Source organism: Tyto alba, unplaced genomic scaffold (genome assembly GCF_018691265.1).
Source record: "Tyto alba isolate M040663 unplaced genomic scaffold, T.alba_DEE_v4.0 Super-Scaffold_2, whole genome shotgun sequence".
Taxonomy (NCBI): domain Eukaryota; kingdom Metazoa; phylum Chordata; class Aves; order Strigiformes; family Tytonidae; genus Tyto; species Tyto alba.
In genome coordinates, this window is record NW_024881282.1 from 25773467 (window position 1) to 25786592 (window position 13126).

Below are 13126 nucleotides of genomic sequence, written 5' to 3' on the forward strand. Positions count from 1 at the left end.
AAGGGCCAATATGTTTTCTCCTTCCCCAATTCAAAGAATCACAGAATGGTTGAGGCTGGAAAGGGACCTCTGGAGGTCAACTGGTCCGAGCCCAGCTCAGGCAGGGCCACCATAGAGCTAGTTGTCCAGGACTGTGTTCAAATGGCTTTTGAGTATCTCTGAGAATGGGGACTCCACCACCTCACGAGGCAACCTGTGCCAGTGCTCAGTCATTCTCACAGTGAAAAAGTTTCTTGATTTTCAGATGGAACCTGCTGTGTTGTAGTTTATTAAATTAATGAATGGGGTTTTTCCACAAGATATACAGTCTAAATTTTGTGTTACATCTCATGAATCCCTTCCAACCTCAACCATTTTGTGTTTCTATGTGATTTTGTGATTCTGTAATTTAAACTGGGCATGTTATTAGAAGTTCAGTCAAGTAGTACTGCACTACTCTTACAAGAGCAAGCTGTTCACATAAACTGCCTTACTGGGTCAGCCCAAGGGCCCAACTGATTTAGCATTCTGCCTCCAACAGTGACTGTTTGCAGCTTACATCAAAATACAGAAGTCTGAGCAAGCATATTGATTGCTCTAATGATAATTCTTTTCAGCATTTAGGATTTTAACAGCTGGGGAGGGTGTCCAGGCTGTCATGTTTAAAAACTACTGAGGAATTTATCCTTCTAGACTTTATCTAATCTTTTTTGAAGCTATTTACGCTTTTAGCCTCCATAATGTCCTATGGCCTTGAGTCTGACAAAGTAATTATATAACCTTTGAAGCACTTCTTGTCTTTTTTTTTTTTTTTTTTTTTAAACCTGCTTAAATGTATAAAGTCACTATGTGCCTTACTGTTTATGCTACAAAAGGAGTGATTAATCACATCTTTATTCATCTCCGTATCCTTTATGACTTTGGAGGCTTGAGTCATATCTCCCGGTGTGCCTGTTTGAATCCACAGAGTCTTCATCTTGTTTAGTCTGTCTGTTTTGGGAAGCCTCTGGTCCTCTATAGCTCTATTCTGTAGAGCTTTTCCGGGGTGTCAAAACCCTCACATTTTGTAGATCCTGTAGAATACATGTATTCAGTTTATCAACAAGTATGGGCTCATTTTACTACATTTCTTCACTTTCCTGAATGATGACTTTCAAATACTCTCACTGAAGGCCTTTTGGGCCCATATTGAAACTTTAAGCCAGTAGTTCTTACTTATTTCATCCTAGTGTGTTTTATTTGTGGTATAGGACATCTATTTACATTTACATCTAAAAATTAAATTACTTTTTGGTCTGGAATAATTTAATATGAGAGCAAAAAGGCTGTAGAACAAATAGTAAGGGTTGTTTCACCCTTTTACTTCATGATGATAAAACAGTATGGAATTCAGGGAGAGATTAGGGTAAATTTAGGTATCTGCTTCAAGTACTTACATATGGACTGGGTTTCTAGCCAATGGAGGTCTACTCAATAGAAGTGACTGGTCAGCCAGATTCCTGTAGGGTCCAGCAACTGCACTGATTGTCACCCTAGGACTGAATCCAGCCTCTTTTTACAAGGTAGCTTGTTTTCTAACAGAGAAGATGACAAACAGAAACACATAGTTCCTTTATCGGTCTCACAGTCCTACCTATCCACAGTTCCTTGACTTCAGAGTGTCAATCTGAGTTCAAGCAAGGCCTCATGCTTGGCTGATCTTTCTTAAAGAGTCCTAAATGTCTGTTGCAAAACTCTTGTCTCAGCAATCTGCTATAGAGTTAGTTGTTATTATGTGTCCTATTGCCTCTCATTTGTTTTTTTTTAAAGGCATTTCACCTATTTCTCATTAGTTGAATAGATGCTGAATATTGGATGCTTGAGTTAATTAAGGTTACATATGGAAAAGAACCAAGAGATAAAATTAGTGAAATGACTTTCAGAATATTGGAGGAATTGCTGGTCTGGGTTTTGTTTTGTTTTTGTTTTTTTTTTCATTTGTGCAACAGATTCTGTATTGTATTTCCTCCCTTGCTGAAAAAGCAGTACTGTCACAGTTTCTTTAAAAAGATGGATGTTTGGAGGATTTCCAATTTCAAAAAGACTTTTTTCTTTGCATAGTTAGGATTTGGAGTGAAATGGCAATTCTTCTGGGCTGGGTGGAAGATTAGTCCATGAACACTTGTCTGCTGTGGAACAGACAATCTTAATTATGGAATTTCCTCACTATTAAATTCTTGTAATAGAAATCTGCCTTTTGCCTTGCTTTTTTTAATCCAGACTAGGATAATCTGAATAGTGTTGTGAACGGGAGCCTTTACATATGAACAGTAAAAAGAAAAGAAAAAATACATTATCTGTGAAAACAAACGACTCACAAATCTGTGAGTGACTCAATACAGCGAAGGTTATACGTTTGTATGGAATACAGGGGAAAATTTACTATAGTTCACAGTAATATATTCCCACATGTTTTAATATTTCCATTGGTTTCAGTTCTATACCACCTCTGTCTCAGAGTCTGTACAAGGACTTGCTTCAAGTGCTGGTGGTTTTAGAGAGCTGTCAATTGTGTATATAAAACAATTTGAAATTTAAGCAAATATTAACAAAAAAAATATAACCAATAATAAAACCAAAAAATATAACCAAATATAAGTTTTGGTGTTTTACAATATGAACTGGAGTGTGTTCCACTGTTGATTATGATGTCTTGCTTATTAAATTGGGGATATTAGATAACTACCAATATTATAGGGAGGTCATAAAATATAAAAAACTTAATTCCTTTTTTTTTTTTTCCATTTCTCTATGGGATATTTTTGAGGCTTTTTTGTTTTTGTTTTTTTAGTTACAGCCATAAGGAAGACATTTTTAAGATGATGTACAAGTGTGAAAAAAGTATATTTGGGGAGCTGTAAGGAAAAAAGTTTGCAGAAGATGCTCTGTGTTCATAGCAGCTGGTTGCCAGATAAAACACTTTGCGTACAGGCTAGGTATTTGAAATAATCATTGCTTACTACAAGGATAGCAGCTGTGACAAGGACTTGAGGACATTGAGTAAAGCAGTAGAAATTTGAGGAGTTGAAATATATGTGACAATTGAGAGTAAATTTCCCAACTCTCTGCAATTAGTTTGTTTTACCACTTACGCTGTGAAGTCTATAATTCTAATTCTTGCTTGCAGCATTTAAAACATCAGCTCTCAAATTGTGGTCTGACGGCTCCTGGTTTAATATGAGAGGCTGTCTACAAAACTCAGTTAAGCATTTAAAGACAGCCTTATTATATCTATGTATTAAAACCCAAGATGAGATATTTTTCTGTATGTCCTGTATAATGTTAGCATTATCATGATCATGACCCATGTGATGCCACAGGTGCTGTGTGATTTATACAAATCTGAGAATCAACAGTGGCACGCTTATATCAAAAATTGACAGGTAGTAATGGAGAGATAATAGCCACAGGTTAATTCTCAAGGTACAACCAGCTACAAAAGAGGAAAACACATTTAAAAACTGTTTGAACTTGGTATTTTCTGTTCCAAAAAGAAAGCAATAAGTTTGTTTCAGCTTGGTTTTTTTTTTTTTTTCATTAGATTAGGTTTTTCCACTATTTAAATGAAAAAAATACCGACATGCTGTTGAAAATTCAGTTTCTTTCTCTTTTTAAAACATAGCCGGTGAAAACTTAAGGACTAGTTCCTAGCCCATTGTGATAAGAGGGAAAGTGCTTCTACCTAAAACTAAAACATAAAAATTTAACACAGTTATTTAATTGCGAACATTGGAATTTGAAGACTAATTCAGTCCCAGGGGCTTAGTGAATCTTTAATTTTTTTTTCTATGGTTCCAAAGTGTTCAAATATCAAGGATGATATTGGATTAGGTTGAAGAAATCACATCCAAATGTAATATAGATAATGAGCTATCTTGTGTTGCTTCAAAGGAAGGAGCGTTATGCATGAAGAACCACTTTGGGTTTTATGATTTATATTTGTTTTGTCAAAGCATTTTAAACATATTTGCCTCTTTATACAAGGATTAATTACTTTATTACATTTCAGTTGAATGGCTTGTTGTAAAACGCTCATTTTATTTCTGTATAATCAGTGAAAACATTACTTTGGCTTACACTGCTTCATAAAATTGCTCTAGGTACTATATAAAAGATGTATATTGGTTTGGAAGAATCAGTGTTTACATGAACTCCATAATAATACAAGATTTACAGTTTTTGTGCATAGGTATCTCTTAGAAGTCTTTATTTTCAAATGTTCATGCTGAGCTGAAATGTTTTGCTGTTCTAATTATAAATTAAACAAATGTATAATTCCAAGATATTAATTTGTTTCAATTTTACATTGTATTTTTAGTTAACTTAAATAATTTTCTTTTTCTTTTATTGTTGTGATCTGTTGTCTGTTTTGTCTGTTGCATGTCCAGGGTTCTAAGGTTAGTATTGCTGCTGTAAGTTTCATTTTTTTGCATTTTCAAAAATACCTTATTTTTGATCATTTAATATTTTGGCTTTTATTATTATTATTTTCCTATATCATATAGTAGGATGTTAATAAGAATATATTGGATGTAATCACTAACTTTTCCTAACACATTTTCCTTGAGTAACTCAATGTATTGTCAAGTATGTTGCTTATTTTTAGGTACCAGACTGAATGTAGGCAGGTCTGTGAGATAATTTAAGTTATAAATGAGGTTGTCAATAGAAAAACTCTTTAGGCACTGAACATGTTAATTGTATGGGAGACTTGTTACTGTTCTTAAAGTGTTCTAAGTAGTCATGAAATGGTGATCAGATCGCTTTTTGAGGAATTTTTGAGCTATAGGTGTCTAAAATATTGCCAATACCTGAAGGCAGATTGATCAACAATGGAGTTTATTTTAGACATTATTAGAATACCAGTGTGCTGTTTTTAACAGGTAGAACTGATGGTAAGTTTTGCTGAAAAAAACTGTCAGTCTGGTTTTTTTTCTTCCACCCAGCAGAATTTTAGGTAGATTTGTAAAAACAATTTTTTTTTTTCTTCAATTCAAAGTTTACAAAAATCTTGGTAAAATACACAAAAGTATTATATAAAATGAATTTATTACATAACTTGCAAACCAAACAAAGCAACAGATATTCTGAGGAAGTTTAAGACTACGATTGATGCAATACAATTGAAGCTTGAGAAAAATCAACAGCAAGCAGTCAATTGGCTGCTAGCAAGCCTCATGTTATTTCAAGCATCAGTTCAAAGTTCAAGTTTCTATAACCACCTGTGAGTTTTTCTAGCAGACTGTTATGACTATAGATTTTAGCAAATATATTTTCTTTGGATGAGTGCTTCCAAAAATGATGTTCCGATCTGTTATAAAAAAACAGCAATTTTTTTTTCCAAAAAGTAGGAAAATGGCACACACTAAGCAGGGGAGGCCTGGCTAAAGAAGATAGGCTGGAAATCGTTCTCCTGAGTTGTCATTTTACCATTTTTCTGATATTACTGGGCAGATCAGACAGATGACAGCCCTTCCCAAATCACTCATGTAACCGACATGTTATATCCTTAAGAGAAATTAGATAAAGTGGTATCTATCATTGTGGTGACACATGACACATTATATCCATCTTTCTAAACATTTGTTTCCTCAATACTGTTTGGCATAGTTCGCACTTTTATAATTGTAGATGTAAAATATTCTAAAAAGTGACTCATGAGTGAAGGTACTAATTTTTAGAAGTATGGAAATAAAGGATTTTTTATTCTTCTGTATTTCTTTTTCTTTGGGAGGAAGTGGCCCTAACAGCACAAGATATATTTTGATATATATTGAATTTTTTTTATAGCTACTTCTTAGCAAATGAATAAAAATAAACAAACACAATGAAACACAACAAAGGGACTGAACTCTGTTCAGAAAAGCCCTGTAATCTGAAATCTTGTTGACAATCAATAAGAATCAGCCATCTGTAAACAACTTTAAAAATAGTATTTAGGCATATAAATGTGAACATAGTCAAATACTGAATCCTGTTTTCAATTTTGCCTAGCTCCAGAGGTTAAATATTTCAACAGATATTTTTTTAATTAAACTTACAATTTCCTCACTTATCTGCGCTGTTAGACACCTGAATGCATCTGAAAACATGACTCTGGGCATTTAGGTATCTTTTTGGAGAAAAAAATGACCCGCTTTTAGATTTCAGAAATACTGACTTCGTTCAGCAGTTTTCTCTGGATTTCCATTAGAGAGAGTCCAACGCTACATTAGGAAAGAAATGGCCATCCTTTGGGAGAAGTGAGCTGCACGCCATGTAACTTGTCATGTTTTTGCTTCCCCCCCCGATGCTGCCATGAGGGAGCAAACATGCTCTCTCCCGATCTCCAGGAAAATTGGACTCTGTCGGGTCCCTATATGGTACAAGCTTTCCCAGGGAGAAGCAATTTCTGGAAACAGGGCAAAACTGTCTGTTTTTTCCCACTCCACATTTACTTGTTTATCTAAAGGAATGTAAAAGCTATACAGACAGTAATTACTTTCATCTGTGACCTGTCAGTTTGCTTAGCCTATGGAAGAATGTAAGAATATGTTGCACCCTTATATCCTGTGCACTGTTTTACTATCTGGCCACACATTGTCCATGTGTACTTGCTAATAACTTTCTCATTTATATTACACTTTTTCTCACCTCCTACAGCATGTAAATGTAAATAATTTTCTCACTATTCATGCTGTCCTACTTTGAATTTCACTAACAGTTTATGTTAATGGTAATAGGAGATTTTTAAATAATTTTTCAATGTGTTTGTCATTAAGCATAACAATTTAGATCTGTATGTGTATGTGCTGTCTTTATATTTCAGTTGTGTTCAAACTCTTTAATTCAATTATCTCCTTTTAAAGACTGAATTGGAAAATATTGAAGTGACACAAGGAATGTCAGCAGAGACAGCAGTAACTTTTCTCAGCCGGCTGATGGCAATGGTTGATGTACTAGTATTTGCCAGTTCTCTAAATTTTAGTGAGATTGAAGCTGAAAAAAACATGTCTTCTGGAGGTCTAATGCGACAGTGCCTAAGGCTTGGTAAGTCGGCAGACAGTATGTATTAAATAATTACTTACAGATCAATGAGCTACAGATGGATCAAAGAGTGACACATGTAGGAAAGGACTTGTACTATGATGTGATAAAATAAAACTCCTGTTTATTATTGATTTGATACAGTTTTAAGGTTGATTCTATTTAGGCACAAGTCTAAGTTAAAATGCCATGTCTGAAATTGTTCTTTCTTATGTATTTCAAGTTGTATATATAAACTGCATTGCTACCTGCATGCGGCAGGTTTCCTCATCCAAGTCTTCCTGGATTTGGAAGTCTACTTATAGGCTGTGTAAGATTAAAAGCATGGGATGTATGTGCAAACTCTGTAGACCTTAATATATGTTGCAACAGTCTGGCACCTCTCTTCAATATTTACTATTTGCTATATGCTGTTACAATTAATTTAGGAAATTTAAAAATGTATTGATAATTAAAACTATTCTATGCAAAGTATATCACTTTATCCTTTTGAACATTAAATTTGGACTGTCATCTGGCATGACGCTGTTTTGCTAATGTTATGTCCCACATACTTTTTCATCTCAGAAATGATGAATAATTTTGGTACTCAGATTTTTTCCTGTTATGATTCTTACCACTTAATAGGTCATTGATAATTATACTGATCCTGATATAAAACCTGTGTTTTACTCTCAGTGATGAATTTTCATCAAATTCTAAACTACCACCTACTATTTTTTTTCTATTCTAGCTGTACATAGATACTTTCAGATTTTAAGCATTGATAACAGATCAGTAACATGAGAGCTCCAGTTCAAGGACTGATCGTTTTCAAATTTTAATATAGTGATATAGCATTTATATAAAACATTTAGTTTTTCAACTAAAGAATTAAATGAGTAAGTTACCATAATGCTTTCTTAGTACCAGTAGAGTCTAATGTGAGAATTATGTTGCACTTACTATTTGGACATAGTTATTGGCATATGAAACCAGATGTGCAGACTGCTAATTGATGTTCTTAGTATAATAATGTGAAAATATGCTAATCTGTAGCATTTTCATAACTTCTTCTTAGTTTGTTGTGTGGCTGTGAGAAACTGCTTAGAATGTCGGCAAAGGCAGAGAGAGAGAGTGAACAAGACATCATTAATCAGCAGTAAAACTCAAGATGCTCTTCAGGGTGTAACTGCATCAGCAGCAACCAAGGTAACCCAGTCTTCAGTTACCAACATCAATCACAAGCCTGTACTATTGCTTTATAGGATCAAAAAATAATTGTAACTGCCTTCTCAAATATTTGGCAAAAGCTTAGGTTTTTGCTATTAACTCATTTAAGGTAAAAGTATGTGAGGGGAATTATTTGAAACAAGAAAACAATAATGCAGTAATATAATTGGAGCAATTTTAAATAGCTTTTTCTCTCTTGCTTGGTCTACTTCAAAGAGCAAGTCCTCTTACACACATCTGTCAAGTATACCTGCATAGGTTTTTTAATCTGTCAGAGAATTTGCAGTTTTGATGAAATCTTGCAATCACATCTTTGTTGGTGGAACATCCAAGTCCTGGTAACTCCAGTCTTTGCATGCATATCAGACATCAGTATCTTCTATCTGATTTTAGTAATTAAACTTGTTTAATATTCAATTACAGTTTAGTTTTTCCAGTTTAGTTAATGCATTGTTCGTCTTTTTTTTTTTTTTTTTTTTTTTTTTTTTTAACTTGTTTACAGCTTTGACTTCGGGAGTCCTGAAACTAAAATCTCAAAGAATTTAGCACAACCCATGACTAAAATAGAACATTTTGTATGATGTAATTGATTCCTTTTTTTTGCTACTATATTTTCATTGCTAATTCAGTGGTTTTTATCTTCTCTAAAGACTTTTTCAGATAGCATTTACAAACACAGCTCCTTTTACAATATTATTTTATTAGATCTCACAAAAAAACATTACATTTCTGCACGTTATCACATTCAGTGCAAAGCAAATCAGTACCAGGAGACTTCCGGGTCTTTAGGCATCATTTGTAATACAATACAATTTTTTAAAGGAAGCATAGTACTCTGTGCTTTCGTAATAATAGCAGTTATTCTTCTAAGTAGTCTGTAATAATTCTCAGTAGAATGAACATAAACTTATTTTTAAAAGCATTTCTGCTCATCATTTTTAAATTTAACACGTGTATTAGAAATAATTTATTGTACTGCTGTGAAACAACTGTAATGTGAAATAACCTTTTGTGTGGAAATTATTATGTTAACTCTTGGAAGACATACAGTTGTTCTGACATACTGGGAAGATGTAGCAATTTGTATCTAAATAGTATTAAGACAATAATTCAAAGCATTGCTTTTCTTCTAGAACCCTTGCCTGAGTATTATGTTGGAAGTATATTGGTAGTAAAAAAGCATCTAAGATTGATGCAATATCTAAAAAAGGTGTTAGATTATGGTTCAAACAAATGCTTTGATATTTGAGGGAGGGAAAAAACCTCAATACTTTTTATTTTTAGACTCCCCTTGAAAATGTTCCTGGCAATCTTTCTCCTATAAAAGACCCTGATAGGCTTCTTCAGGATGTTGACATTAATCGTCTACGAGCAGTTGTTTTTCGTGATGTGGTGAGTAATATGTGCTGTAATTCTTTCTTCTGCAAAATCATCACTTATATTTTGAAAGAGATTTTGATTGTACCGGAATTAAAAATATCCTTCATATGTTGCACTTCATATATTATCTGCAAACCATCTGCTTGTGGCTTTGTAACTACCAGCCACTTTCTGCACTTTAAAATCATATTGGTAAACTATCTGAGACTAGTAGCTAACTGTGCTGAACAGTCAGACTCGATTTTATATTAGCCAATCACAGCCAGAATAAATCAGCTATAACCTATGTCGGTTAAAACTGTATTGCTAAAGGTGTCAGCTATTTGTCCAGCCAGAGTAGGAGGAAGAATTATTATATGTATTACAGAACTGCAGCAAATTTATTGATAAAGAAAATTTTTACTTCTGCTAAACATATATATACATATACTATATATAAAAATATAAATATTTTTATATATATTTTCTATACATAGAAAAATGTTTTTCAGATTTGTCTGCTACTGTTTTTAGCATAAAACTGCACCAAAAATTGTTTTTGAAAGTAGTACAATAGGAATTATATATATATAAATAGATATAAAATCATAGAATCATAAAATGGTTTGTCTTGGAAAGGACCTTAAAGATCATCTAGTGCCACCCCCCTGCCCCGGGCAGGGCCCCCTTCCCCCAGCCCAGGGTGCTCCCAGCCCCGTCCAGCCTGGCCTTGAACCCTTCCAGGGAGGGGGCAGCCACAGCTGCTCTGGGCACCCTGGGCCAGCGCCTCAGCACCCTCATAGTGAAGAATTCCTTCCTTACATCTAATCTAAATCTGCCCTCTTTCAGTTTAAAGCCATCACCCCTCATCCTATCACTGCACCCCCTGACCCAGAATCCCTCCCCTCCTCTCCTGTCCCCCCTTTAAGCCCTGGGGGGCCGCTCGAAGGTCCCCCCGGAGCCTTCTCTTCTCCAGGCTGAACCCCCCCAACTCTCTCAGCCCGGCCTCCCAGGGGAGCTGCTCCAGCCCCCCCAGCATCTTCGTGGCCTCCTCTGGCCCCGCTCGAGCAGCTCTGTGTCCTTCTTATGCTGGAGGACACAGAGCCAAACACAGTACTCCAGGTGGGGTCTCATACGAGCTGTGAGGGAAAAATCACCTCCCTCAACCTGCTGGCCACACTTCTCTTGATGCAGCCCAGGATACGGGTGGCTTTCTGGGCTGTGAGCACACATTGCTGGCTCATACTCAATTTTCCATCCACTAATACCCCCAAGTCTTTCTCCTCAGGGCTGCTCTCAATCCACCCATTTCCCAGCCTGTAGTTGTGCTGGGGATTGCCCTGACCCCTGTGCAGGACCTTGCCCTTGGCCTTGTTGAACCCCATGAGGTTCACACAGGCCCCCCTCTCCAGCCTGTCCAGGTCCCTCTGGATGCCATCCCTGCCCTCCAGCGTGTCCCCGCACCACACAGCTTGGGGTCACCGGCAAACTTGCTGAGGGTGCGCTCAATCCCACTGTCCGTGTCACCAACAGAGATGTTAAACAGTGCCAGTTGCAGCGCCAACCTCTGAAAAACACCACTCGTCACTGCTCTCCACTTGGACATTGAGCTGTTGACCACAACTTTTTGAGTGAGACCATCCAGCCAATTCCTTACCCACTGAGTGATTCATCCATCAGATACATGTTTCTCTAATTTAGAGGCAAGAATGTCATGTGGGACAGTGTCAAAAGCTTCGCACAAGTCCAGGTAGATGAAGTCAGTTACTCTTCCTTTATCCACCAGCCCTGTAACCCCATTGTAGAAGGCCATCAGATTTGTCAGGCACAATTTGCCCTTAGTGAAGCCACATTGGCTGTCACCAATCAACTCCTTGCATTCCGTGTGCCTTAGCGTAGTTTCCAGGAGGATGCGATCTGTGATCTTGCCAAGCACAGAGGGGAAACTGACTGGCCTGTAGTTCCTTGGGTCTTCCTTTTTTCCTTTTTTAAAAATAAGGATTATGTTTCCCCATTTCCAGTCAGTGGGAACTTCACCGGGCTGACACGACTTCTCAAATACGGTGAATAGTGGCTTATCCACTTCATCCACCAGTTCCCTCAGGACCTATGGATGCATCTCATCGAGTCTGGTGGATTTGTACTCTTCAGGTTCCTTAGATGGACTTGAACCTGGTTTTCTCCTACAATGCGTGGTTGTTCATTCTCCCAGTCCCTGCCTTTGCCTTCTGTGTCTTGATCAGTCTGGCTAGAGCACTTGCTGGTGAAGACTGAAGCAAAAAAGCTGTTGAGCACCTCAGCCTTCTCCATAACCTGGGTAACCAGGTCTCTTGTTTCCTTCAGGAGAGGGCCCACATTTTCCCTAGTCTTCCTTTTATCACTGATGTACCTATAGAGGCTTTTCTTGTTGCCCTTGACATCCCTGGCCAGATTTAATTATATCAGAGATTTGGCCTTCCTAACCGGAGTCCTGGCTGCTCGGACAGTTTCTCTATATTCCTTCTGGGCTACCTGTCCTTGCTTCCATTCTCTTTAGGCTTCCTTTTTGTGTTTGAGCTGTCCAGGAGCATCTTGTTCATCCATGTCATGGCCACATTACTTGACTTCTCCTTTCTTGGGATGCACTGCTCCTGAGCCTGAAGGAGGTGATCCTTGAATATCAATGAGCTTTCTTGGGCCCCTCTTCCCTCCAGGGATTTATCTCATGTTATGTTTAAACTTCTCCAATCTAAGTTTGAGTGGACTGAAATGAAGACTGAAGTTAGAAATAGCTTTGAAAAGAATAAGGTAAAACTTGACAGAAAAATAATTTATCTGTCAGGATGACCTGAGCATCTCGAAAGGGAAAGGTTGAATTTGGGTAGAGATCTTCTGTCACCTACTGTTTTCTTAACTAGAGGAATAGGGAATAGGGGAAATACTGCTTCTGGCATTTCAATGAAAGAACTTATTAAGAAGATTTCTAGTCATTTTAAGAATTGAAGAGACATGCAGCCAATTTAAGTAACACCCAGAAAACATGGAAAGCAAGCACTGGCTTTGTAATAGAAAATGCATTCTTGTGGAATTGAGGCAAGGTGACACCACTGTAGGAGTAGGTAGAGGCTGAAGTCTTAATTCTACCATGTTGCATTTTACACCATAATAGTAATAAAAGACATTTCAGTTGAACTACAGGAATTTAAGCTCAATCAGGGTGATATCTAAGCCATAAATAGTAGTTGCTGTGGAACAGCAGACTACGTGGGGTGGGAGGAAAGGAAGACAGCAAAGTTGTGGTTCTGGCATTTACTTAAATCAGAGTCCTGGAAAACTAGGTTTGCTGCTGACAATCCTCTTGAAGAAGTCAGGATGTGCAAGCCGGAATTTATTGCTGGAAGAAAACAGTGGTCATATCCCTCCTGCTTTTATGTGTCACCAGAAGCAGTTGTGCCTGCTTATGCATCCAATGTTAGCTAGAAAATCATCAGCGAGCTTTGTTTTCCCTCTCAGCAGTAGTACCTCTTACCTT

General features: G+C 36.8%; 1 protein-coding gene across 9 annotated transcripts in view; it reads left to right on the plus strand.

Annotated features, from left to right (window-relative positions):
* The window catches only part of NBEA (neurobeachin), a 518250-nt gene that overhangs the window by 180083 nt on the left and 325041 nt on the right, over nt 1-13126 (plus strand). For 5 of the 9 annotated variants that reach the window (XM_042793382.1, XM_042793373.1, XM_042793375.1 and 2 more), the window contains exons 25-28: nt 4407-4430; nt 6867-7047; nt 8105-8235; nt 9541-9648. In XM_042793382.1, coding sequence (XP_042649316.1) covers nt 4407-4430; nt 6867-7047; nt 8105-8235; nt 9541-9648 — 444 coding nt within the window. The remainder of the gene's footprint in view (nt 1-4406; nt 4431-6866; nt 7048-8104; nt 8236-9540; nt 9649-13126) is intronic. The other 4 variants (XM_042793374.1, XM_042793379.1, XM_042793381.1 and 1 more) reach the window with 2 other exon arrangements.